This window comes from Haemorhous mexicanus, chromosome 20, assembly GCF_027477595.1.
Source record: "Haemorhous mexicanus isolate bHaeMex1 chromosome 20, bHaeMex1.pri, whole genome shotgun sequence".
Taxonomy (NCBI): Eukaryota; Metazoa; Chordata; class Aves; order Passeriformes; family Fringillidae; genus Haemorhous; species Haemorhous mexicanus.
The window spans coordinates 7,488,812-7,516,473 of NC_082360.1; the positions used below are offsets into that span (position 1 = coordinate 7,488,812).

General features: G+C 40.4%; 1 protein-coding gene across 1 annotated transcript in view; it reads left to right on the plus strand.

Moving 5' to 3' along the window:
- Positions 1–26,159, plus strand: part of ANKFN1 (ankyrin repeat and fibronectin type III domain containing 1) — a 60,180-nt gene extending 34,021 nt beyond the window's left edge. Inside the window, exons 8-17 of the mRNA XM_059864445.1 lie at positions 4,855–4,954; positions 6,092–6,224; positions 6,835–6,951; positions 10,169–10,384; positions 12,440–12,606; positions 14,015–14,165; positions 15,955–16,123; positions 19,547–19,713; positions 22,896–23,115; positions 25,251–26,159. Coding sequence (XP_059720428.1) covers positions 4,855–4,954; positions 6,092–6,224; positions 6,835–6,951; positions 10,169–10,384; positions 12,440–12,606; positions 14,015–14,165; positions 15,955–16,123; positions 19,547–19,713; positions 22,896–23,115; positions 25,251–26,047 — 2,237 coding nt within the window. The 3' untranslated portion in view covers positions 26,048–26,159. The remainder of the gene's footprint in view (positions 1–4,854; positions 4,955–6,091; positions 6,225–6,834; positions 6,952–10,168; positions 10,385–12,439; positions 12,607–14,014; positions 14,166–15,954; positions 16,124–19,546; positions 19,714–22,895; positions 23,116–25,250) is intronic.
- Positions 26,160–27,662: the final 1,503 nt, after the last annotated feature.

The following is a 27,662-nucleotide window of genomic DNA, read 5'->3' on the forward strand; positions in this document are numbered from 1 at the left end:
ATGCAGCCTTTGTTCTTTACATGCAAATTTGTAACTGTCACACTGATACACGGTCTGACACAACCCACTGTAACCATAGCAACTTAAACTATTCATCTATGATGCTTGGAAAGGCAATACTGCAAGAAAATGTTGTTTCTCTAATTAAAATTCATGCAAACATTATCACTTGCAGGTGGTCTTGGTACTGAAAATACAGATGATGTATTCTATCTCTTACATGGCTTTTTGTGCTATTAAAGAAGGGTTCTTTGTGGTACAGTTTTTCCTTTCTGGAGCTAGAGCCTATCTCAGCTCTTTTAGGCCACCTTTCCAGTCAACAGGAACCAAGCAATGGAACACCTGAAAATATTCTTAAAATAAATTGTCTTACTGACATAGCAGCCCAGAACAGAAGCAGTTACAAACATCATGCAGAAAAATACCTCCTTTTGACATTCTCACACCAGTGCCTGCTTCTTATAAAATTCCACTGCTCCTGAAATTAACCCCAGTCTCAAAACTGAGCAAAGATCACTTTGTTGTTGATTTTGTAACACCTTTTCCTTGAATAATAAATTACAGTACACAAAATGTGTTTAGCTCAGAACATTTTCTTCTGTGCCTGAAAGGCTGTGGGACCTCACATGGGGCAGTACCACACTGGAGTCAGCTCAAGCAACACCCTTGCCTCCAACCAAATAAAAATCTCATAATTGCTTGTAATGCTAGCATTACCAGTAGTATATTTTGGATAATCAGCATGGCATCATCATAGGAGAACCTTTGGAACTTTCCTTAAATATATGATGATGTCAATCCCTTTTATTTCACTAATTTGGTAAGGAATCAAAACAAAGTTTGCAGGAAAAGTAAGAATTATGACATCACTTTGACTCAGAAATTTTTTTCTGATATTTATCAACCTCAGTGGAGTCTGAGGAGTTTGATCAAGGACAAGCTTCTCAAAAAACCCCAAATAGCAGCTTTCACTTCATGTAATACAGAGGCTTGATTTCCATTCTTAATTTATGTATATTAGCATGATTGACTGACAGGGTGGAAGTCAGCCTGACCCTGCTGTTTATACACAGGCTGAGGACCTGCCCAGGCATTTTTCTGTTTTTTGCCATGATTCCCTTTACCACATTCCAGTTAGTGCCAGCCTTAGGAATCTCTGTTTGCCCCATCTGTTGCAGAGCTGTCAGCAAACAGCTGGGCATTGTTTGAGGAAGATCCTTGACTCTGCCTCCAGTGCTGATGATCTGTGAGAGCAGAACCAGGCTCTGCAGGAATCAGAGCTCAGTGGGAGCAGAGCTGGGACCAGTCCTGGTGCCCAGGCACCCCCAGTGCCCCACAGTGATTCCTGTCCTGGTCCTGCTGCTCAGGCTGGCTCCGAGGGCAGGACAAGTGACAGGAAGGTGGGAAAAACTGAGAGTCATCAATCTGAATGGTCTGAGATTATCTGAACAATGCAGGCAAAAGCCTCAGAAGCCAGAGGAGCTGGAGGATGAGGCTGTGTGCTGCTGCTCCTGTGGGATCTGGGAGGGGACATTGCCCACATTCCAGGCAGATCTTTGCCCAAGTCTGTTCATTCAGGCTCTGCCTTTTGCCCTGTGCTCTGCATTGCAGGCACTGGAGAAAACAAGCTTACAAAAATACCAGGAAGAATACACTGGAATGTACAGTGAGTTTAAGAGCTTTTGGAATTAGATCAGCTGTTGCTTTTGAACCTGCTCTGTGATATGATGAAATCTCCTAGGGAATTACTTAGGAAGCTTTGCTTTCATATGTTTAATCTTCTGGAAAACCCTGATGATTACAAACAACAGTCATCCATTTGTCTTCATAATTCCATGCTACAGACTATCGTAACCGAGTTACAACAATTGTATGTCCTGGCAACACTTCAAATATATTTTTAAGTAATTTTTTTCTTTTAGATCTTTCTTTCTAAACAATTCAGAGTGGATTAAGTAATTGTGTGATGCTTCATTAAGAAAGGAACCTTCTGAAATTCAGTTGAAATGTATTTTACTAGACAAGTCAGAGGTGAAATAAAAATGTTCTCATTTTAATTTGATTCACAAGCAGAGCACATAGTTTTAATTGCATTTAGCAAAGAGAAGGATTGCTGATTCCACAAGGCATTTAAGATATTTAGATTATAATTCTTTTTGAGAATATACAAAAGTAGACTTGAAAACCAACCTATAGACTGAGAAGTTCAGGTTGAGAATTTAAGAAGAGACCCCAGAAGCACACAATTTTGAGGGGATGGTTTTTATTCTTCCAATTGGTTGCTTTTAAGTATGGGTTGTAGTTACATAAAAAACTGCAAAGAAATCTTTATACACCCTCTACCTTCAAAGAGAAAGGCTGCCAATGTCATAAATACACCTTTTTATTTAATTGCCTATTTCAGATCAGGTTTGGATGCTTCTGATCTAAATCTAATCACTGGAAATTCTCCCATCTTGGCTGCTATGTGCTCCCTCCCAGAGCTCACAGCTCAGTTTCTGTATCATTTGTTAATATAAACTTACTGTGTTGCTACTGGTGCTTTTCTATGAAGGTTACTCTATGTTATTTATTAGTTAATTAAGTAACAGACAAAGTTCCATTTCCTGCAGATCCAAATTATCCTCTGATCTCAGCTTCATGTTTTCTGGCTTCTAGACATACAATACTGTAAAATAAAAGCAAACAGCAATATAGGAGAGTTTACCATCTCCATCTAGTTTTACATTAATTCTTTTGCTGTTGGCTTCTGCAAAGCTGTGGACTAAACCCAAACCACTAAATAGACCAATAACATATATTTCACTTGTAATTTGCCCTCTCATTTTAATGCTGCAGTCTCTTGGTGTTTTATACAAAATTATGTTGCTTTGCCTTCAGTAATTTCCTCCTCCATTCCCTCTGTATAGATGGAGGAAATACAGAAGAAAATAATTAGAATGAAATTTATATTCCTAAATTGATCTTAACCTTGGAAGAATGAAACAGTAAGACAGGAGTTTTAATGTAGCATTTGGTTTACATTACTGCAATACACTGAAAAAAGTTCACAGTAAAATAACCATTATCTGAGGAGACATGGATAGAAATACAAATTAATATTTTTAGGAGAAGAAAACAAAGGCGTAGTCATGGATTTGGATGAGTCTGTTTAAGCTGAAGAGTGCATTGGAGAATATGCCATGGAGAACAAGTTTGTGCTGGAAAGACAATGGATTTGATGATCTAATAAGTGTCATACATCTGAACTGTATGATTTCATCCCCAACAGAACCTTGTTCTCTTTGTACTCGCTGTTCCACAGAGCAGTAATTATTGCTAACAATGTGTCTGCTTGCTGGGGCTTTCAATGTGCCAATCGTGGTGCAAATTTATTCAGCATTTAAAATATGCTGAGCACTTCCACAGATGGGGTTGTGAAAACAGCAAATTTAGATGTTCTTCAAATATTCAAAATTAGAACTCACCAGGGAGACACAGACAGGCCCCTCCTATTCTGCACCAGAGGTAAGTGGGAAATACTCTGAGAACATCAAAGCAGAAGATCTGCAGCTTTCAGCAAGTGGCTCTTCATGAGTCATGTTTTTTTTTTCCCACTGGAGAAGGGTGTCCCTCAAAATGTTTCACACTTCAGTCTGGGTGGGGATGCTTCATCCAAATAAACAGTCAGATCCTAGAAAAGTGAGATGCACTTTCACAGTGACATTTTTTGTTTTCTCTTTCTTTTCATGTCACAGCAAATATCTGAATAATTAACTCCATTTTTCAAAGTATTTCTGCTGTTTCTCTTGCAACAACATTAAACAGCACAGACATTGCAAAAACCAAAACCAAACCCAAACAGGGTTAAATGCCCAGTGCTTACAAATCCAGGTATGAACAGCAATTGCCAGTACATTATAAAGTCCTGCATGTCCCTGATTGCCACCTCTTGGTGTCCCCTCCAAACCTGCACACAGGTGTTCACAGCTGTTACACAGAACTCATGGCTTTCAATGCCCATGGGAAGATATCTTCTTGGCTTACAAGGCCATGCATGAGAGAAGAGAAGAGATTTAGTCAAATTCATCAAAGTGAAAAGAATGCAATTTATAAAAATTTAACAATATTTTTCTTAGAATATTGGGACAATGTTATAAAATTCTTCTATTGGAGAGCTGGCTCAGAGATGCTGGCAGGCACACAACAGGTCTCAGCTTTGACATGAAGTGAACAAAAGAATTTAACACCTCTTCCTTGGACTCCAGATTACTAGGGAGCAAAGGCAACTGTGGAAGCTCTGAGTGGAAGTTGTGATGGAGAAAAAAAATCCAAGCAACAGCAGATACATTTAATGTGATATAGAGAAAGATGAGGGTTAATCTGGTCTCCTCAAAGCTTTTCCTTAGGTTTCACTGGTGATGCTGGGATGTCAGTGACAGCCAGTGCACTAGTTATTCACTTCTTAGGAGCTTAAGCCACATGTGGTAAGAAATTTAGAAATTACAACAACCTAAAATGTTGACTGATGATTCAAATCCCTTCTTGGGTTTTTGAGACCACTGGTAAAATTCTCATCCTCTCTGAGCATTAAGAGTGTGTATGGCTGGTTCAAGCTTGCCTCAGAGCAAAACAGCTTTTTCTTGTCTGAGTTTGCAGCAAGTAAGGAAATTGTCTGCTGCTGTGTATCACTAAGTTAATAAAATCACCATCAAAGGGTTGCATTTGAGCATCTTTCTAAATGTTGTCTTTTGAAAGGAATGTAATGGGCACTGACTGAAATTTAGTACTGTGGTTCAAGAAACAAAGGTTTTTTATGAGACACTAACTGAAATTTAAGAGCTGGGTTGGGTTTGCTTCTTTTTCCCATTTCAGAAAGTTCTAAAATACAAAACGCTGGTCGCAAGCAATCGGTTTCCAGAAGCCTGAAGCACCTTTTCCATTCATCAACCAAGTTTGTGAAGACTCTGAAACGGTTTGTCATTCCTTCTCTGTTCCAGGCATTCTGAATTTTGGCAGTTGTTGTTCTGTATTAGAGAAAAGAACCTTAGAAATATTTGTGAATATGCCACTACTGATGAGACAGCAATTGGTCAGAATGAACTGATAAAATCCCAGATGTGTAAGCCTGGTGCAGCTGACAGGAAAAGAATGCTCCAACTCCTACTGAGATCAATAGAATTTTTTCCTTGTCACTTTTGGAAGTGGATTCAAATTGCTACAGAGTGAAATATTCTGTGTAAACCCAAAGTGCAGCTACTGAGCTGTTTGAAAGCACTGCCTCTGTTGCTTCTCATTAATGAAACTACAACATTTATTCATTCATAATATAAAGCATAGAGCTCAGATAACACCTGAATAGTGCACTGGCAACAAGCTACACACGTAGAACTCTGATATCCTCATCTGGGTTTGCAGCCCACTGTGACCCAACTCTCAGCCCTGATTATTTGTTTAGCAAATGGAAATTGCTTATTCTGGATTATTTCTTCTTTCATTGCCAGGAGTGTTCAATTTGCATTTTCTTCTTTGTATTTTAGTAAGAGTTTGATTCTTTCAGAAGAGCTCTCCAGAGTCTTTAAATTCCCTGCAGTAACTATTTAACATATGTAACTAATTGTGAGGGTAAATATTGAAAGGAATGATCTCTATAAACAGGTTTGCAGATATGTTGGCCAAATTACACTCAATTATACCAATATAAATCCATAATAACCCACCTGATTTCAACTGGCTTACTTCAGATTTGCTCTGAAGTAAAGGAGGGCAGACCTAAGCACATTAATGATAAGTTTTAGTAAAATTTCTGATTTCTAAAGGGCATAAGGCCTCCATTGTGTACTGTGGCAAAATTCTCACAGAAACTGATGTCAGTGGCTCGCACAGATCCATAATCTCTTAGATTCACGTAGTCTTACATCATCTAAAGTGATAAACTTCCCAAATATTTTTCAGAATTTACTGACTGAAGATGCATGACCTTATAGAGAAGTTCAGACCAGATTATTCACTTCGTCTCATCAGAACTTAACATCTATGATTCTTTGACTAAATTTGGCATGGATGTGAATAGACATGAAAGGTGTTTGATAGTGTTTCCTTCTCTCTTTAGGGGACTCTACTTATCTGTTATACTTTTTTACAAAGACAATTTGTTAGTAACCAATGAAGATCAAATCCCAATTGTGGAAATCGATGACTCTCACAGTAGTTCAGTTATGCAGGATTTCCTGTGGTTCACAAAGGTAATGGGAGTCTAATTTCATCTATTGCTTCTGCAAATTTGTTGCTAGCAATGCATAGGCCTTAGCTCATCACTCTGAATGTATGAAATGATGTCAGTAAAAAGCTGAAGGATGAGATGCTTTATCACTCATGTTAAAGGCAATTTTCAAAAACCAGTCATGTGGATTAAATCCTGACTGGGCCACTGACAGTGATACAATTAACTCTTAAGGAATGATCCTAGATGAGTGATTGCTCTGTGGGTACTTAGAGGTTTTATGGACATTTAGAGCAAGAGCCTACAGAAATAACCAGGGGTTCAAAATTTGGTATTGTGGTTGTGCCATCACTCAAGTTGCCTCACACTACTTTTTTTATACCACAAAGAACAGTAAATCAGTTTTGCACAACAGTCCAAAATCAACTGAAACAGGTTCATGATGTTTACAGAATACCTCGTCTGTGAGTCAGTATCTGTGCCATGTTTATCCAGTCAGCTGATTGCCGTCTGCAGAAACACAAAATTTGCAATATCTACTGATTTTTCAAGTCCAAATTGCATTTTAGTATCACTTCTGCTTTTGCAAATGCTGAGAACAAGAACTGGTTGAAGTGGATCTGTTTTTGCAGTTGTCTTGCATGTGGGATGACATCAGGTGGCTGAGGCAGAACATGGCTGTGTCTGTGTCCTCATCCACAGCACTCCAGGCCAGGCAGAAGATGCTTTCAGCAGCAGCACAGCTACAGGTGAGTCCCGTGGCATATTTCTGGCTGTTAGCTCAGTGACTTTCTGATCTGCAAGGGACAGAGCTGCCAGCTGTGCCTAGGACTGTTCTTTGGAGCAGCAATCTCATCTCCAGAAAAATGAGGCACTGAGTCTCTCCTGCCAGGAAGGAAGGAGGTATATTAGAAGTATAGAGTAGGAATAACAAAGGAAAGAAACAACAGGAAGAAAGAACAAAAGAAATAGACAAAGAAACAAACAGATATGAATCTGTAAATAATGACCAGGAAGAGAAGCCTGTGAGTTTGCAGATTGGGAATTCAAAGTTATAATCCTAATATTTGCTGCTCAAAAGCCTCTTATAGGCCTATTCATTATCGATTATTAATCTCTTTAAGAAGCACTTAAAGTCTGTTCTATTCCAGCCCCTGATACAGATGCAACCTGAGTGTTACAGAACAGGTCACTTAAATCCTTCTGTGTCTCAGTTCACTACTTGTTATGCAAATAGAAATTACACTTTCTCCAGCAGACCATTTCTACCTTTATTGTAAAGCTTTGTAAGTTGGGTTAAGTTTGGTTTCATGACAACATGAAATCTGTAGATGGCAGGCAGACACTTTCATTAAAATAGTTACTTTTGTGGGAAAATACATTTTCGAAAAGCTGTGTGCATTTTTGTTATGGAAAAAGTATATCCAGGCCTCACTTTCTCCTACCTTTTGCTGAAGTCACCAAAACTTCCCAGAAAATCTGTGGTGCACTGCTGGCATTACTGCAGATCCTCACTGCTGGACCCTGCTGGCCACACGTCCCTCCAGGGCTGTGTCAGCACAATGACCTGGTGTGCAGCAGCTGGGAGAGCCACACACTCTGGGGCCATTGCTAACAATATGAGTGTGGGCTTTGTTTTACACCTTTTAGTGAGCATGCTGTGCAGGAGAGCAGCCTTCCTGGGCAGCCACCTGTCTGGACTGATTTCCCCAGCGTGCCCCAAAAAGCCAGCCTGCTGCAGGTTATTGGAGGACCACCCGTGTAAAGCAGCAGCTGCTTGTCAGTCCTTTGAGTTGTCAGAAGAGGAAGCTTTAACTGTATCTGCTGAAGTTCCCCCTCTGGGGTTGGCTCAGCTCAGGTGGCACACGTTTGGTTAGCTCAGCTCCATCCCCTCTGTGCAGATCCCCTTGAACAAAAAACTGCCCTGGGAGATACCCAACATCCCCAGGGCATCGTGGTTCTACTGGCTACCAGAGATGCAAAGTGCAGAGCTTGAAACACAGAGACAGAGCAAATATGCCCGTGTGGTGCATTCCCTGCTGAAGTTTTGCCAAATTTATTGCCCTAAGTGTCTGTTCCGTTTGCCTGGTCCCTGAGGAGCTCAGGGATTGTCACCCAGCTGCCAACAGCGTGTGGCCTAATGGGATCCGCCAGTGGAAGGATCTCAATAAAGTTTATATGGTTGAATACTTTTTATTGAGGCAGTTAATAGACTGAGTCTGCAGGAATTTAGGACAGAATGGAAAAGATTGGTGATGACACAGCTGCTCAGGGACTAGATCAGTAGACTGAGAGACAACAGGGACTGCAACTTTGCCTGCTGTTACCACCAGACAACTAAAGCAAACAAAGCACAAGTGACGGTGTAACAAGCTAAGCAGACACAAAACCTTTTAGGGCATGAATCAGTCACATATTGATATTAGTAGGTCCCCCATTCCCTGTGCTGGAATGTCATTCACAACATAGTGACAATAAAGAACTGTTTTCATCTGGGCAGATTCATGTGCTGCAGTGATTAATGTGACCATTACATGACTAAGGACTACTGCCAGGATCTGCCCCAGCTGGAGACATAGGGATTAACAAAAAATGTACACTCAAGACACCCAGAATCAGTCAGAGAAGGAGACAAACCCCAAAAGGCAGAACAGTTAAAAAAGGCAGAGGAGATGGGCTAAATAGACCCCAACAGTCTGCCCTGGAAAGAGATGCACAAAGCTGAAATAGCTTATACTGCCCAAACTCAGGCACTGTACTGACCACTGAGAATTTATAAACAATTTAATAATATTAAAGTTAATAAGTAAATACCGCCTGCTAAGTGCAGATAATTAATTTCAGTATAATCTATCAGTTTACAATGTCATTAAGTAAATGTACAGCACTTCCCCAAAGATACAATATGCTTCATTGTGAATTCAAGTTTTCCTTTTACACTATCCTCCTCCCTGTCCAGCTTACTGTAGATCTCTTGAAAAATCACAGAGAAATGAGCATATTTTAAATGTTATGCATTTTTCTTTACAACATCTGGGAATCTCTTCAGTGGCTGGTCAGTGGGTTGAGTGTGTTTGCACCTATTAGCAGATGCCTTACTGTGTGAGGAAAGGGATTTTAACCAAAATATGTATTTTACGTGGAGTCTCTTTAAATTACTTTTCTTTAATCCTTACATATTTTCCTGGAGAGCTTTGCTTTGGTAGTTTTGTGAGTTTCTGCCTGTTTTGTCTAGCACATTCTTGGTGTCTGAAGTAAAAGGATTTGTGTCTCTTCAAATCCTGTGCTTCACAAACACACTCCACAGTTTAGCTCCAGAATTATTTACATTCAGCACAAACATGAGAGTCTCTTGCTTTTGTTGCTGAAAATAATCTGAATATTTTTAAAACGGAGAACAGAGAATGGAGATTATAGTTAATGAACATAGCAAAAAAAAATTTAAAATGTCTGTTATGAGTGATTTGGGGGTCAAGGAAGAATTTTATATGATCTCTGACATTTGGTTGTGGGAAGGTTCAGATAAGCACCCAGCTCTTAAGCAAGTTCAAATCAAAGGAATCACCAGCAGACCAATGAGTGCTTTCAAAAATCGCATCCTTCATCTTTACATGACTGGGCAAAACTAGGAAGTTTGGCCCAAATAAGTGAATTTCTGTGCAGTAAATAGGTGAATTAATTTGCCTTTTACAAAGACATTGGGTCATAATAGTCTTTCTGAGGTTCTCCATTAAACATTGGAGTAAACCAATGCTGGACCACATGCATCAGAGGACGGACAACTCAATCCACAAACACAACGTAAGGGAAAACATTTCCTTTTGTCACTAAATGATGTGACTGTAAGGCAAGGGTTTGAGAAACATAATGTGCCAACAGGAGTGATGTCACTGAGCACAAAGTAATGTTTCAAATTATACTCTCCTGATATGTGATAAATAACTTTCATTTTGTATTTTTTTCTAGAATTTGCTGGGAACTCACAATTTAGGCAGAGTTTTTTACGAGCCAATCAAGGACCGACATGGCAATATGCTGATAGTTACTGTAAGAGAAGTGGAGAGTCTGTACTCATTTTTTAATGGCAAGTGGATGCAGGTATCCAAACTACAAAGCCAGAGGAAATCCCTCTCAACTCCAGAGGAGCCAACAGCATTAGACATCTTGCTTATAACAATCCAGGTAGTGCTTTGCTTCTCTTACTGTGTGTTATTTGCTTTTGTAAAGCCTGTGCCAGAGCCCTGATTTTTGGAAGCATCTTGTAGAATTTTAGGCCTCAGTCCAGTGCCCAATAAAATTAATGGCAAGGCTCCCATTGAGAGCAAAGACTTATATTACTTCCAGTGGATCTGGGATCAGATCCTTCATATGCAAAATATCCATGAGATTATAAAGAAATTACTTCAAAGTCCTAGCAGAGAATAGTAGTTTCTATCAATTTTGGGAAACCAGGCTATGGAATTTTGTAGCAAGGGATATAAAAAAGCTTTAAAATTCTCTGGGATGTTCTTAAGCACCTATACAGACACTTAGAATTTCTATACTCTGTAAGATTTTTCCATCCAACCTTGAAAACTAAATCTAGGTTTTAAACTTTACTGTTCTACTTAATAAGCTTGTTCTGTGGGGTTCAGGGTTCCTTGGAGCTTGGTACAGCCACTAAGGAATCCTTTATTGACCATAACCCTCCTTTAATTTCTGCATCACATGCTCCTAGACTTGCAATTAGAAAAATGCCAAGGTAAGAACTGATCTCAGAAGCTGCTTGGCACACTCAGCTCAGTTAGCATCCCTAAGTGGGGGTTCAGCCCTTCCAGAATTCTCTCTGAACACACATTAAACAGAGACAGTTCATGTTAAGATTAATACATGTTTTCTGTAGGTAACAGCAGCCAATCTCTGTAAAACTGTTGCACAATTACCCAAAATACAAGACAAAACATTGTCTTGGTCCCTTCTTTGGCACTGTCCATGAGATGAGTGCTGTGGTTAATTTTTGAGTTAGAGGCACTTTCTGGGGCACAGACTCTGCTTTTCCTACTGGGAAGTGACAGGCAATCAAAATATATGTTACCAGGTTTTAGGAATGTTAAAAAATTTCCAAAAGACAATAAAACTTACCTGATCTATGCTAGATTTACTGTATTACAATGTGTTAAAGGTGCAGAAAATTGTCAATCTGGGCAAAAGTTTTATATTAGGAAAAGCAAACTACAGTCCTGATCAGATTTCCACAGAGATCCTAGTGGAAAAAATGTTCCCCTAATGATTTACACATTCCTATCTAATGCCCACCCTTTCTTCTATTACTTGTTTAATCATGAGTGGGTATTTTGTTCATGAAGTGCTTGTGAAAATGAGGGTCTAATTGCACTGGTCAGAGCCAAGCATAGCACTGGCAGATAATTTGATGGTTCCAAGAGTAAAGGCATAGGGCCAGGTGTCTTAATCCTCACCCACTGCTGAAGCACACATTTCTCAGGATGGATGGCAGCAGACATCATTTTTCAGGTAGTTTTGGAGAACTGCTATACATAGCTCTAAAAATGTCTCCTGGCTTCAGCAAATTCACCATCAATACTAATTTCTTCTAAGCTCTATTTGTTGATAAAGATATTTGTTCAGAAAACACTGCCACTTGTTCAGTTTTGCAAACTACCAACTCCCATGCTGACAGAGATCTTCCTGTTGACAGCAGGTGATACAGAGCAGGCTTTGGAGAGATGTGGGCTGGGACCTCCTTGGGGACAGTCCTGGATCCTGCAGCCCCTCTCTCCCAGCTCTTCCCCAGTGCTGCTCTGCTCCCTCTGTGCAGTCACCAACCAAACCTGAACCAGGGAACTGCTCAGCTGAAAAACAACTGCTCCTTTTCCCAAGTTGTTTTTCAGAAGAATCAGTTCCCTGAGGGGCTCATCACTGAAATGATCAGACAGGAGGCAGAGGTGGGGGTTATTTAAGCCAGTTTAAACACCACAGAAGATTGAAACCTCAGGTTGTCAGAGCCAATTCCTGCACGACACAGAGACCTTAGAGATCCTGTGTATGGCTTTAAGTGAGAAGTTGTCCAAGTGCACCCGAGCTACCAGAGATTATTCATATGCTAAAGCATGTGCTTCAATGCTTTTTGAATTGGGAATGACGGCTGTAAAAACATTTGTTGCTTTTTGCTCCCAAACTCTTCTGCTTATGTGGAAAGAAAGATGAGATTTTTATGTAGGACTGTTTCCCTTAAAATAGGACATACTTTCCTATCACAAACGAAGTCAGCAGCGCCTCCCTCCCGGTTTGTATCTGGGTTACCTTAAACTCTGCAGCTCTGTGGATCAGATCAAAGTGCTCGTGCTGCAGAGGCTGCCCAATGTCCTGTGTCACGTCAAAATCCGAGACAACAGCAACGTCTCCAAGTAAGTGAAGATAGAGATTGACTTCCACACAGAGAGAAAGAGAACAGTTGTTTTAAGTTTGAATCAACTGATCAAATGTTAATGCCAAGGCAATTCTGCCATTGCAAAATTCTAGGTGGCAGCATGGTTTGGCTCTGGTGTGTGGCAGAAGGGTTTGGCTCCAGTGTGTGCCATCCCAGAGAGCCCTGCTGAGCTAAACAGGTGCACCTGAGCTTCCCCAGCAGTCTGAGGACCCATCCAGAACACATGGATAGGGGTCCATTGGTTTCTAAGGATGGTATTCCATGGTTATTCCAGTTCTGCACAGGGGTAATGACCTGTTCAGAAGATCATAGCCTGCAGCCCTGACTCAGCCTTCAGTGGATTCAGTGCCACTTTTTCCATGGATTTTCACTGACTATGGGGTGTTGGTGTGAGGAATTTTTCTGTTTATTCTCTTGTGTGATATCTGTTTTTTTCACCCTAAACCACAGCAAACACACAGGAATTGAAAACCATATTTATAAATGCAACCAGCCAGCAAACTTCTGTGTTTTGGGAGAGCCATTTTCCCATTGTCCTCTGCTTCCCTTATCCATTGGCAAGGGCCCTGTTTCTACTGCCTGGTCCTTGTCCAGTGGGAAACACATTTTATTGACCTTTTTCTGGAGCTTTTTAATCCTTTATCATTTCAGCAACCTGCTGAGAATTTTGCACCAGGAAAAGGAACTGGATATTTACACGGACAACAAGGATATCCAGAATGTAGTAGTGAATACTAACAACAATGTTGGAAGGAATAAAAAGGCTAAGTCTTCAGAGTTTATAGCAATCCCTGACTCTTGAAGTATCAGATCTTTATTTAGGAACAGATTATACCACAGCTATTACTTGTCTTGTAGTGGGGTTTCCTGTACATTCCTTTTTTTTAATGTTTAATGCTGGCTGCTATTCAAGACTGAATACTAGGCAGGGTGAATTAGGGATTAGATCCAGAACTATGATTCCTATGTTTATCAGGTCTCAAATAGAGACACGTGGAGGAAAGCTGGGAGTTCTTCGGCTGCAGTCAGTAGAAGATAGTCCTTCACAGAGATCAAACTTCCTGCTAATTGTAGCAATTTTAAATGCATGTTTTTTAAAATATTGTGGTAGCTAGGGAATGAAGAATGTGAAAGAGAAAACCTGAAGTGAGAAGCCTTACTGAAATATTTCAAAGGCAGTTGGACTTCCAGAGGAATGTTCAGCCTGATCTACATGTGCTAGAAAAATAAAACTTTTCAAAGTTCAATCAAGATTGCACAAGTTTAGAATGTTTTGGTATATGAGGATTAAACTATCAACAGATCCCAAATGCACATACACTGAATTCCTGCTTGTGCATTGAACTGTTGTTATATTTCTAATTTTAACTTGACTCAACATACAGAGATGAGTGGGAATGGATCCAAACACTTTCTGGCTCAGAATCTGTGGAAAGTATGGATCATACTTCAGACTGCCCTACTCAATTGTTCTTGTATGAGCTCCAGACAGCAGTGAAAGCTCTCCTCAAACAGATCAATCTACCTCTGCATCAGGTATTTGCCTTTGTGGGATTTATCACCTTTTTAAAACCCCATTCTTAAGAACACAACAAAAAGCTACAAACTGTCACTGAAAAGTAGGGATTCAATGTCAGGGTTGCAAGAAAAGCAAAGCAGAGAAGTTTTGTATTCCATTTTTTTAAGGGGGAGCATCTTTAGTAAAACCAGTTCTTGTCCTGGACATGTGAATATTCAAGGATTAAGAGGCAAATTTCAACTGCCTGCTATTTTTTTTTTCATCTTTTAGCTTATTTGTGCAACTTCAGGCAGGTCCAAATAGTCACTTTTGCATGAAAGTTGTAGTTTTGAGCACCTTTATGAAGCTGACAAAGAAAAAGAGGCATTTTTGCAGGCAAGAACAGCAAGTGACAGTTTTCTGGGAGGCTTTGAGTGAGGCTGTAGGAAAGGCCCAGTAAAGACACAGCATTTTGCTGTTATTTTGCAAATTGATGAATGTACCCCTTCTAAAACACAAAGTCCCAGACCTCCAGATTTCTGTGGGTGAGGAGAGGTGTCTAGCTTCTGACTTTACATTTCAGTACAAGAAATGCATATGTGAATAAATAAAGTCAGGGAGAATAATCTATGATGTGAAAGATCCATGAAAAAATAAGCTAAGAAGTTTGTTTCTTGTTTACATGAATTCCATTTTATTTTGGTCTGCAAAGGTAAAGAGGTCTTAAAGTAGAAGTAAATCATCTTTATATTCACTTCAAGGTCTGTTTGTCCAGCTAGAAAGATGTGGTCTTAAAATAAATTAACCTGGTTCTACATTTCTTGATTTTGAAAGGTTTAGGCTTTGCTTTTAAAAAGGAATCCATCAGTGCTTCAGCTTCTAGCTAGGGAAGAGCCAAGTAAGACTCAAGTAAATCCAAAATTAAGACAGATGGTGCGCTGCCTTGTGGTCAGTCACTCGAATTCAATAGGGCTCTGTACAGGTCTCCATGTTACTGCATTTTCTTGGAGATTATACCTTTTGTGCAACTTTTTTTTTCTTCTTTTAGAGTTAGGGACTAAAATATTGAAATCACAGTGCAATATGTTCCCGAGGCTGCAGCTCAGCCAAACATCTGAGCTCATCCGTTGTGCCTGAGAGATAGACATCAACATGACCTTGCAGTTAAACACAGATGCAAATGGTCTGATGGCTCAGCACCAAACTTTTATGTTAATGAATTGTATTTTTAATTCCACAGATTTATTTATGTATTTTTTATTATTTTTGTGGTAACTAGGAGCAGGGACAGTGGCACTGGAGCACAGCCAGGGCAGGAGGCAGTGCTGCACACAGCAGCTCTGAGCAGCTTCAGGCCACTTCTGCCTGGGCCATTTTCTCTTGCTGCAGCACTTGTTAAACCTTTTCAGTGCTGTGTTGAGGGAGAGCTGCATATTTCTGTTAACCAACCCTAAATTGAATCTTAAAGGTTTTTAATTGAATCCATTTTCATGTTTTCACATAATTATGCAATCATAATCTTGAAAAGCACATGGCATGTGATCATTTTCTGCCTAATAAGAAACATAAATGTTGTTTTCAGGGGGGTTGTGCCTGTGTGTGTTGTTTTAATGTGGAACATTGCAGCTTTAAATCTTTATTTTATGTAGTGACATGAACCCACATTTAGCCACCCCCCCCCGCCCCAAATATTTACGTTTTATAAAAATTCCGAGCTTGATGTTGTGCAAATTTTCTTTAATGTTTTATATCATTTGGGGTGTTGTTTATATAAGTGCCATGTTGTAATTCTCTCCTATTCCTTCCCCCGCGCGTGTCCCTGTACAGGCTAAGCACTTCCGTCTGTACACACAGAAGGTGTTGGAACTGGGTCACAATGTCTCCTTTCTTCTCCTGCTCCCCGCCTCAGACGACGTCTGCACTGCCCCAGGACAGAATAATCCTTACACCCCACACTCAGGATTTCTTAACCTCCCTCTTCAGATGTTTGAACTTGGTATAGTAGCTTGCTTCACCTAGAAATATTAACCCAGTCTCCTTATAATAAAATCACAAAGTTGTATCTGTTTTCCCCCTTGTCCCAGTGGAGAGTCAATAAATCACATGATGGCTTTGGCAACAACACTCCCTAGAACGGTGTACAAGTTACAGAGGGAGCAGGGCAGTTAAAGCATGCACTGTAGCCATCGTTATTGAAATGCAAAGCAGACAGCAAGGCCCACAGTTATGTGGCTATAAGCTTCTTTGCAAGATGATGTTCTTTAAAACTCAGAACCAAGAGAAATTACACATGACACAGCAAGGCTGGAGTGTGACAGGAGATGCAAAAAACATCTCTCTAAGTTGTCACAAGGATAATTGCTGGTTCTGTAATGGGGATTTATGCAGATCCTAATTACAGATGGTCCTACTCAAGGTCTGACTCCTTCACACCTTTGTGAAAGGTCTGAATACATTTTCCCACATGAGGGGCATCTTTTTCCCTTTGATACCTGGAAAAATGCAGGAGACTGTCCTACTGCTGTGGTGCAGCAAAAGCCTGTTGTGAAAAATGCGAAAGCGCTGGACTTGAATCTCTTTCTTGGGAGAGCACATCTTATGCTGTTGCAGATTCTGCTCTCTTCTTCCACTGCATTGCTGACTGGGCAAGAATTCCCCAAAACAGAGTTTTCCAGCTGTTTCACAGAAGGCATAAGATGCTTTAGCTTCAAGGTCCTTTATTTCTCATTTCTTCTTCTTTGGTCCACAGAGAAAAGAAAAGGTTCCACATAAAAGCAGCTCATAAAGACTTAATAGTTCTTTTTAGAAAGTATATTAAAATGTGAGGGCTGCTGAGCCTTCCATATCAGTCTGCTCTGTTTCCTTCTGGCCTGTAAAACTGGGGATCTTTCTTTCCTCTGCCTTCAAGAAGAGAGAAAGACATGAGCCAAAACTGATCGAGTCAGTGCACCAGGAGCCACTGCAGGAAAGGCCTTAGTGGCAGCTGTGTCCCTAGTGATGTCCTTCTTAGATGTTTATGTGACACCATTGCCTTCCTATCTCCTGTGTATCAGTGCCAAGTGCTGCTCAAATCATTTATGTTCTGGGGGATTAGATATTAATGGAGTGTCTTGCCTTGCCTGTGTTTCTGCAGTCGCAACTCATCCATGACCTACCATCACCCAGCAACACAAATTTCATTTGGATCAGGCAGGAATACAGCACTGGATTTATGCCACATCAGCCACAGCACACTGTGGTGCTGTGACAGCTCTGGGGGTTTCTGCTGCCTGTGAGAGGACAGATGCCAGCTGAGCTGCCACACAATTATGAGTGGAACAGCCACACAATACATGGTGTAGTCTGCCAAGGAAAAGTTACCCCTTCAAAGGAAAGCTAATGTAAGAGTTAGCTCAGTGCTTTGGGTCACATGGCCATGGCTGCAGTGCCCTAAAGCCAGACTTTTATCTTCTGATGCGCCACCCTGAAGCCTGTTGGCCTCTGAGTATGGAGCACATCATTTCTCCTGGTGAGAGGGGCCTGCTGCCTTGCTATGCAAATTAATGTACAGAGCATATTAATCTCTGATGCAATTAATCTGCTCACTAGAGGTTGTGCAGACTATTTGATTCTTATTAGGTGGAACACAGGCCAGGGGCAGGAGTGCATCTCATTCCAGGGACACAGCCTGCATGAGTCTGACAAATCAACAGAGCCTGCATGGAATGGTGTGGTGCCACCAAACATGCAACAGAGCCATCTCCCAAAAGGCATTCCTGGTGCAGCCCTCTTTGTTCTGCAATGTTGCTGCAGTGGGAAAACAGTTCATGGTGGAGAAAACAGTATGGAAAGCTGAATTTTACTTTTGAGTATTTTTTTAAGTAAGCAATCCTCAGGCCAAAGGCAGATGACATTTCAATATGACTTATTATATATGTATCCCTGATGTTCTATAAAGTGACTGTGATTCACATCTCAAATATTAGAAGCTTCCATTCCCCATTAGCTGGTGGCTACCAACTATATAATTGCATAACCACAAAAGACTACATTGAAGTAACATTTGTTAAAGTAACATTAAAGGGTCTGACTTAAAACCACAAAGGCTCAAAACTTCAGCACTGGAGCCGAAACCGCAGCTGTAATTCACTCAAGAGTCCACCACATATGGCATATGTACTGGAAGACCACACACTATTCACACTGGATCCCTGCAACATCTAGGCATTGCTGAAATCAGAAGGTAGAATTCATTCTTTCACTCTTTTTTGTGAGATTTCTGTGTTCAGATTAGGCCTTTATTGTTAATGCTAAAAATGTTTCTGTGATTGGATCTCTCAGGTGAACAAATTCTTCTCAATTATTCTAATCATGTTGTTTGTAAGAGATAAGTAGACATGGGACACTGTTTTTATTTCTTTTTTTAAATTATTTTTATGAGAAGAATATATGCATTTTACCCCTGGAACACCCTGAAAAATGCCCTGCCCCAGTCCAGGAGAGCAGCAGCAGTAAATCTGACTGGCACTCGCTGCTCTAACAGGATCATGCTGTATGTTTGCATTTACTGCAGCACCAATGAATGGGGAAGTATTTCTGAAAACTTGCTCTCCCTCAGCAAGTTTCAGTACGTCTGCACTGCCATTTGGAGAGGTAACTGCTCAGTTTTGCCTGAGCAGTGGCAGGTCCTGGAATAATGTAGCTTTAACACACCGGGTAAATTGACATTTGCAAAGCTCCGTGGCACTGTAGCTACTCTGTCTCTGTTACCTCTAGTAAAGTGGATAGTTCTGTGCTGCTCCAAAGTCAAATTACACAAAGCAAGAGGTCATGTCTGAACTTTCTGTGTTACCCTTCTGCAGGAGAGTTCAGAGGATGATCTGTGGTAACACTTAAAAGAGTTTTAATTATTTCCCCCAAACTGTGATATCAGTGCAATGCCTTTCCTGCTGAGTCATTTACAATGAAGTTTCTGATTTAAGCCAGCTTAGCCCAAGAGAAAGTTATCAGGCTTCAAATTTTTTTTAATTGTTTCATTCTGAAACACTCAATTTAAGAAAAAATTTAAATATGAGTTTCATTTTCCAGCCATGTCACTACTTTCTTGATAAAAGAAATGATGAGCTATAAAAGCCTCAGAAATAGCCTTTCTGATCAAAGCTATCAAGGGCAAGATAGCCCCTGGAGCTGCATACTAAGGACCTGATTATCCTTTCACTTAGATGTAATTAGAAATGACTCTTTTGAAATCAGTGAAGCTACAGAGTAAATCCAGTGTAAATGAGAGGAGAACTGAAGCCTGCATTATTCATTTCTAGCTTAAAGAAACCCATCCAGAGTTAGTTACTATATTTAATAAAATTTGTGTTCTGAAAGCTAAGGATTTCATATTTCATAACCAGAATGTAACAATTTGCCTTTGCACTTGGTCTTTTCACAGCTCATTTTTGCTGTTACAAGGAAAAATTTATAAGCCTGTATTGCCGCCTTTCTGCTGTCATAGAGCTGGACTCTCTGAAAACCCAGCAGTCCCTGAGGGAAGCAATTTCAGACAGTGAAGTCGCTGCAGCCAAACAAAGACACCAGCAAGTTGTAGACTACATACAGGTAATAGTCTGTTTCTGACTATTCCAAGGAGATTTTAAGGTGGCTTTCTTAAAAATTGCATGGGGCTGTAACTTGAAATCTAAATGGAGAATTATTCACAGACATCATAAAAAGAGCAGTTGTATCAAAAGTGCAATTCTGTTTTTATGAAATTCAAACCCAGAACATGCTTTCCTTAGTTGTTGCTTTTATAGAAGGATTTTTATGGGTAAAATCAAATGACAGTTATACTAGACTGTTATAAAGAAATGTGTCAGTCTGCTTGTAAAACTCCCTCCCATCTAAGGTGAGGTAAGCTAGCACCATGTCTGGGCATTCATTTGTGTAAGAGTTTTTCTTTGTCTGTACGAACTGGGGACATTTTTCACTGCAATAATGTGGCAATTAAAAAAAATTAAAATGAAAATTCAGACTAGGTTGTGGAGACAATCTCCACCAACAATATCACACTCAGGAACACAGCTCTGCATTTCAGATGTCAAGCTGGCCCCAAAAGCAGCTGTGAGCCTGGCCAGCACCATGCAGTGGCACTGCTTCAGTCCTCCAGTGCAGGAGGATCACCAATGTTACCATACTTGTCCAATTTGCTTATTCTCTGTCCCTCATCCTGATTTTCCTCTACTGCTCCCAAATCAAGACTTTACCTACTCAACTTAGGGCTCTTTAAACTACACTCCATTGTGCAACACAGCAAAGCCTGTCCTTTTGCAAATGATTTTGACAATTGGTTATTTATAGATAAAGCTCATTACTTTTGCAGAGTATATCTATGGGCATGGTTGACCTGTCTTTCTACAAGAGAGATGCAAATAACTTTTCAGGTCTATATTCTTAATATCCAAGCTATTTTCTGTTGGAATAGGGGCCAAGACACCATTTATCCCATTGACAAGATGTCTGGCCCTCCATAGTTATGAACAAAAGGATCATATTTCTGTTTCTCTTTGTTCTGCATGCAGACCCCCTTTGCCTTGTCCACTTGGAGCTCTGGGCAACTTGCAACAGGGCAGAGAGGGAAGATCCATTGTATTTTCACTCTCAGTCACCCCATTCTCACACTCAGAAAATCTAGCTTTCTTGCAGTCTGGAGGAGAATTTGGAAAATTTTTATCCTTCACATAAAACCCAAGAATTTTTATATTAATAAGCAGGTACTGTATAGACAGTTCTGTGTTCCTCTTCTCCAGAGTGTTTGAGTCACATATCTATGCTGGGAAAATATGGGAGAGCATTTTAAACTTCAGTGTTTTGTGCTGAATTATTGTGACAGTGTATTAGGCTTGTCAGGTTTCCTCTCAAATGAAAACCAGCTGTATTCCACCTATTGGCAAAAATATCTCTGCCTACCACATACCACAATCTTCAGTGGTGACCACGAAACCGCAAGAGCATTTGTGTGATCCCAGATCTAAGTCAGTGTTGAAGTCACTACACAAACCAAACATTGTAAAGAGCAAGGGAGTCTATATAAATGCAGTTCTGAAAAGGAGTCAGAGGGCAACTGAAAAGTAAAAATTACTGAAAAAAAACCCAGAATATAAGGTACTTGGAGTCTTTACCAGAATGTTACATAGAAAGGAAAGAAATCAACAGACAATGAAACTAAAACTGAAGTTAAGCTGTAATTCCTGTCATGTAATGCTTCAAATGTTCCTAAATTGTACAAGAACCACCGTTCACTACAATGTCCTGCAGAACAGCACCAGGGAGAAAACCAACAGGATTTGCATTTTAATGAACTGCATACAGGATGATTCTTGTTTGGGGTTGAGGGAGGATCACAGAAAGGATGTATACAATCTCTAAAATCAAAGAGGTGAGATGTTTGCTAACTGGAATTCTCTTCATGGAGCTACACTGAAGTCTTGAAATTATGCAGGATTATGAATTAATCTCTGAACCATTTGCTATTCTTATTGATGTATATTCTTAGCTCATATTAACTCAGTGGCAAGGCTTGCACTGACATCATTTGAGTCGGGATTTCACCTTTACATAAAAATGGCCATACTAGGTCAAAACCAAGATCCAGCAGCCCAGCTATCCTGCCTCCAACACAGCTCATCAGGAACTACCCCAGTAAAACTGGCATCTACAGTATCCCTTGGGAGTAAATTTCACACTCTGAATATGCATTTTGTGAAGTATCTCCAGCTAAGAGAAGTCATCTTCAAATACCAGTCTGGAGGCTCTCTGATCCCTCTGGCTCTCTGATCCCTCTGGCACTCCCCTAGCAGACAATTGTCACTGCACTGAGTACCACTCCCTTTTGCCTTTCCATTACTCACTGCATTCTTGCAGAATGCAACTTGTGTAACTGCAAAGCAGCTTCCCTCAAGCACTGCAATGTTAATAGGAAGGCTTACTTGACATTCAGAACCTTCTGTAGGAAAAGTGTGAGGGAAGTTCTAGAAAGGACACTGCAGTAGGAGGCTATTTACTCACAGCTACTCTTATTTGATGGTTGCAACTTTTGCTCAGCCATCAAAAATCTTGAATGGCTTGAAGATGATGTTAAAAGATGTTGAAAGTGTTCCATTATCAAAACACTCTTCAGACCCACATTAAACAGCATTTTTCCTCTCTGCAGAAGTACTTAAACCTACATCCTGCTATTGATTTAAGCACTTGTCTCTTATTGCCATCAAAAGGCATGCCTTAGAACTGCTTTTGTGTAGATTTATACTTTTAAAATGTATGCAGACTAAAATGGTAAGGGAGAAACTGCAGTTTGGCTCATAGCTGTGCTTCTGCTCTCCATTTATGTATCTGCACATGTGTATGTTCTTTCTTAAAAACTAGGTCTGACCTGAGCAATTGCTTTGACCTGGGTTTGCAAAGATGCTCCAGAAGTCTCACTTTTATTCCAGCGCAGAATCAAACCAACTTCCAGGTGTGCTACAAACTAATCATATTTTTACTCCATCAAAATACAATTTTCATTTTCTTTCCATGTCAGACTTTAGATCTGGGTTCACCCCTCCTAACTACACATTCTTAATTGAGGTACCTCTTAACCAAAATCAGTTCAGACCTCCTCAATCTGAATGTTCTTTTGGGAGATCATGCTGTTCTCTCTTGGCAGTGACTACACACTTACGAGGGCACTTGAAAAAGTGCACACTTAGGTAGAATTAATACTCATACTTGAATGTATTTTGTCACTATTGTTTTCTTCACAGCAAATTGATGAAATCTGGAGGGACATGAGATGGATCACAGAAGCACTGCAGTATGCAAGATACAAGCAGCCAGCAGCAGGCCTCCCCATAAAGAAATTTGTGGATCTTTCAGAAGAACACTCTCAAAAGAAAATGAGCTCCACCTCTTCACATCTAGATTGTCTTCCTTCACCTCCCCCTTCTCCTGAGCCTAGAATCCAGAGGAGAAAAGCTGTGAGTGGTAAGAGAACTTTTTTTACCTAGTACGCTTTGAACTCACTTTTAATTATAACAGTTCTTGTATGTATTTTCATAAAAGGAGTAAATTTTTCCCGTACCTGTCAAGGTATTTTAACAATCATTTTACCAATCATTTGCCACTCAGTATACTGAGATCCTTCTGTAATCTTTACAATCATTTTTTACTTTCAGCTACTCAGAATAACTGCTCGGCATCAGCCAACTTTGTCACCTCACTGTTCCAGATCATTTAATGAACAGGTTGGAAGGGGCAAGTGCTATCACTGGCTTCTCCACAATGTCCAGAATTCCAGTAAAATCCATCCATGGTGAAAGCTGACTGCTTCATTTTTTTGCATGCACCAACAATCTGCTCTTTTATATGGAGGGAGCTTTCTCTTTGTCCCAATTGCAGCTGCAGAGCCTGTGGTAAAGAACATTATCACAAGCTCTTCAGAGCTCTGACAGTGGCTGTGTATTAATTGTGCACACATTCAGAGTTTTGTTTGACTGATCAGACATGAGTTGTTAACAAAAGCAATTGACCCATTCTCATCACTCATGTATCTGTTATTCTTCCCCACAGTCTTCCTTAAATTGACAGAATCTAACTCAAAATTTTCCACAGTTTCCATTTGCCACCTTCTGTTTCTCAGGTATTACAGCCACTTTCTTTCCAGGCTTTCAGTTTTCCTCTGTTTTGCGGCAATTATTTCTCATGCTTCTCTTGCTTTGTTCTGATAGCACAAATTTTAGTGCCAATTGTCCAGTTTAACAGCTGTTTTCACACACCTCTCAGAGTTTTCAGTGTTTTAGAGAAGCATTTTGAATTACACAAATTACACAAATAAGTACCCACCTCACTGACCATTATTACTTCACTGCATAGCCAGAAAATTAAACTGATGAAAGAAATGGATCACAGGAAATAAAGATGAAGCAAATGAAACAGCAACACCCATTTTGCTAACAGAATAAGGACTTTGGAAGAAAAAAATAAACCATCATTCTGCTGAGCTGTCTTTAAGCAACAAGTAAATGAAATAGCAGAAACAAAGAGCAACCAATGCTGCATTAAACAACTGCCATGACCATTATAGTAATAATAATTTGGGGTTTTTTCAAATTGGCAGTTTTATACAGTAAAGGAAAATTAATAAATCTATTCTGATTAGATTTCATGAGATTAAAAGAAAAGAAGCCTGAAGAGGCTGGTGCTTTGCTTCACTCCATTATACAGTGGTGTTCTTTCTCAGCATCCCTCCCTGAGTTGTTTTTCCCCTGTATTACAGACCATTAATACAGAATAATCCTTGGCTCTGGTACAGTGTAAACTGCAGTTCTATCTTGTCCTGCCACCCTGGATTCATTAATACTGACCTCTATGGCAATTTACACAAGCTCCAAGTGAGCAGTCAACACTGTATAAAATCGATGTTTAATTCCTGGAATCTAAGATAAACTATCCAGGGCAATGGAGCATCAATCTATTCTATCACACATGCCACTATTCATTATCTTATTGATCCTTCTGAAGCCCAACACAGCGGCAATTTCAGTGCCAGTGTGAGATTTGGTCCACAAACTCACATTTGAATTCTGTGTGTCTGGTTTGGATTTGAACACACAATGCACCTGATGGCCAAAAGGGCAGTTTTTATTTATCAACCTCCATGTTGTGCCTTGAGCCTCTTACCACACTTATAACTGCATACTGCTCACCATTACAGAGATATAAATCTAGAGTAATTTAACTGACATCTTTAATAAAAACAGAACCAGGATTAGAGATTTTCTCTCTCACAAATCTCCATGTCTATGAAATTTAGTGAAAGCAAGATAAAAGAAAACAGATCCTCCCAGAACTTAATCCCAGTTCAAATTCAATTTTTTCCCATCATTAACATAATAAATTAATTCTTTTCTAATTCTGCCGCCACCTGTCTAACACATCTCTGACTCCTCCCTGACAAATCCTCCCTGACTGCCTTTGCTGTCACCTCGGACTGTGGCAATTTCACAGAGGAAACACACATACATTTCCAATACTGGAGATTTAAAATTAGGACAAAACCCACATAAATGACATGTCTCTGCTGAGCCTGTCCTGTGAGTGTTAACCAGTTCTCCTTGCAGACTCCCAGCCCTGCTCAGATGAAGAAGGCTGCTCCGAGGTGTTCCTCCCAACCGACAGCGACTATGACTCCAGCGATGCCTTGAGCCCAAGGGAATTAGACCTGATTTACTCCTCATCCCAGGACATCTCCCAGCAGGCTGGCAGTGGCCTGGGTGGCAGTGCACCCAACGTGCTCCAAGCCCATGACATGAAGCCCTGCTTGGCGCTGAGGGAAGGCCTGACAGAATGTGGTGCCCTGGACACCAGTGCTGACCGTTGCACAGAGCAGATGAGCAGTCTGACAATGTCAGGGTTTACACTGAAAAGCACGGACAAGTCCTCCAGCTCCAAGCAGCCACTGGGCTTTTTAGGGAAAAAGAAGTTGGGGAAACACCAGCATTACAACTACTTCAGCCGGCAGCACCGCTGGCTGCGCGTGCACAGCGAGACGCAGGCGGGCTCTCTGTCAGAAGGTGTCTACACCCAGCACCTCATGAGATCTCCAGATCTGTCTCAAGAACCTACCTCCAGCGAGCAGGTGATGACTCCCATCGATGGGTCTCGGAGCACTTTGGTACCTCATGCATCCAGCCTTCCAGAGGATGGCAAAGGCAAGTATGAGGAACCAAGGCAGGACGTCCACAGGATACATGTGGAGCCTTATGAAACAACATTTCTGGATGGAGAGGGTGGGTCCTGGGCGATGAGCACGGAGTCTGTAGAACACACAGATGTGCACAGTGCTATGCAACAGATCACGGGGCCAGAGGAACAGCCAGGTTCTGCTGTCCCAGAAGTTTTCAGCAGCACCCTTTAACCCCAGAATCCTGCACTGCTTCCCACCACTCCACATGAGGTATGAGCATTGTGATCATAAAGGCCATACTTTCAACACCACTGGTAAAATTCCAGCTCCTGAAATGGCAACTTGTGCCACTCTAAAGAATACTAATCTTTTGACTTCATCACCAGATTTCTGGTCTCACAGAGGTATCATCTGTCATGAAGTGAGCATTATTATTACTGGCATCTGCAGCTTTGCAGGTAGAGTCATAACAGTGGCCACATAACAATGTGCAATTGAGTATCAGGTTTTGCAGGTGTCTTCATTTCCATGTTTCTCTGAGCATGCAAAATTTTAGCATGAGTGGTTCTGCCAGCAAGTTATCAGAAGTTGTAACATCCTTGGTGACCTTATGTCAGGACTGTGTCCTAAAAGTCTATTAACTTGTTTCCCACCACCTCCTGCAATTTTTTTTTTTTTACTTTTCAGCTTCTCTTGAATGAATTTAGATTGGATATAGCTGAAATACTAACTGGTCTAGTAACACAGATAACCCAGAGTTTCTAGCCACTTAAAGAAATGAGAATTCTTGCAATATCTAGAAAATGTAATCAACACCATTTCTGAATGCTGTCAGAGCCTGACATAATTATCACAATTATTTTTTCAGGAGCTTAGATTTCAAATTATTTAAGTAGCAAGTTATTTTAAAAGTTCAGGAGATGAACCTTTGAGGTCAAGAGCAGGCAGAATGAGGCCAGGTTCCAGATCAATAGTATGCAGGGTGTATGTGAGATTGAAGCAAAGTTTTTCTTTTCTTTTCCCCACCAAACAAGAGCACATTTTGTTGCATTGGCATCAATCTCACACATTCATTGGAAAGAAACACCCCTATTTTTATTCCTGAATATTCACCATAAACTCCAGGGGTATTCAATCACCATGTCTGAAGCTGGGATATTCTGGCAATTCAGATTAGGGAAGTTTATGGTGCAGTTTGAGTGTAAGATTTTTTTTCTTTGGGCCCCAAATAAATACTAATGTGATAAGGAGGTTGGGATCTTACTGTATTGTGTAAAGGCAAATTACAGTGAGTCAGGATTTTGTCCCTTGGAACCACAATAAGCACTACAGAAGATGATCTCAAAAATGAAATCTATATTAATAAGAACCATAACACTGGAGTTACTAAGAAATGAACTAATGTGTAGAGAAACCTCAGCTGTTGCACAAGCTTTAATTTTCTTAAACAGTTCTTGAAGTTTAATTTTATAGGCCACATTCCTGCTGGTTAAATTCCCTCACTCCGTGTTTGTGTAGCCTTCTACCTTTCAGTTTTCCAGCCTCCAGGTGGATACATTCTAAGGCCCCCAATAAAGAGATTTGAGTTAAATAGTTGAGTTTACAAGTCCTTGAGGTAAAGGTAAGGATTTGGGCCCATGATCTGTGGTCCTTATTAAAATAGCACTTCCATAACCCCAGTGCTGTTAAAATCCCTACAAACTCAATCCATACATTCAAAAATAAATGTTATTCACTATTTTATGCTTGGTCAGTATGTGGAAGCCAAGAAGAGTCTTTGCAGTGATAGGAAGGGCAAAATTTTTCTATAAGGGATTTACATTTGAAACTTCTCTTTTTGGGAGCA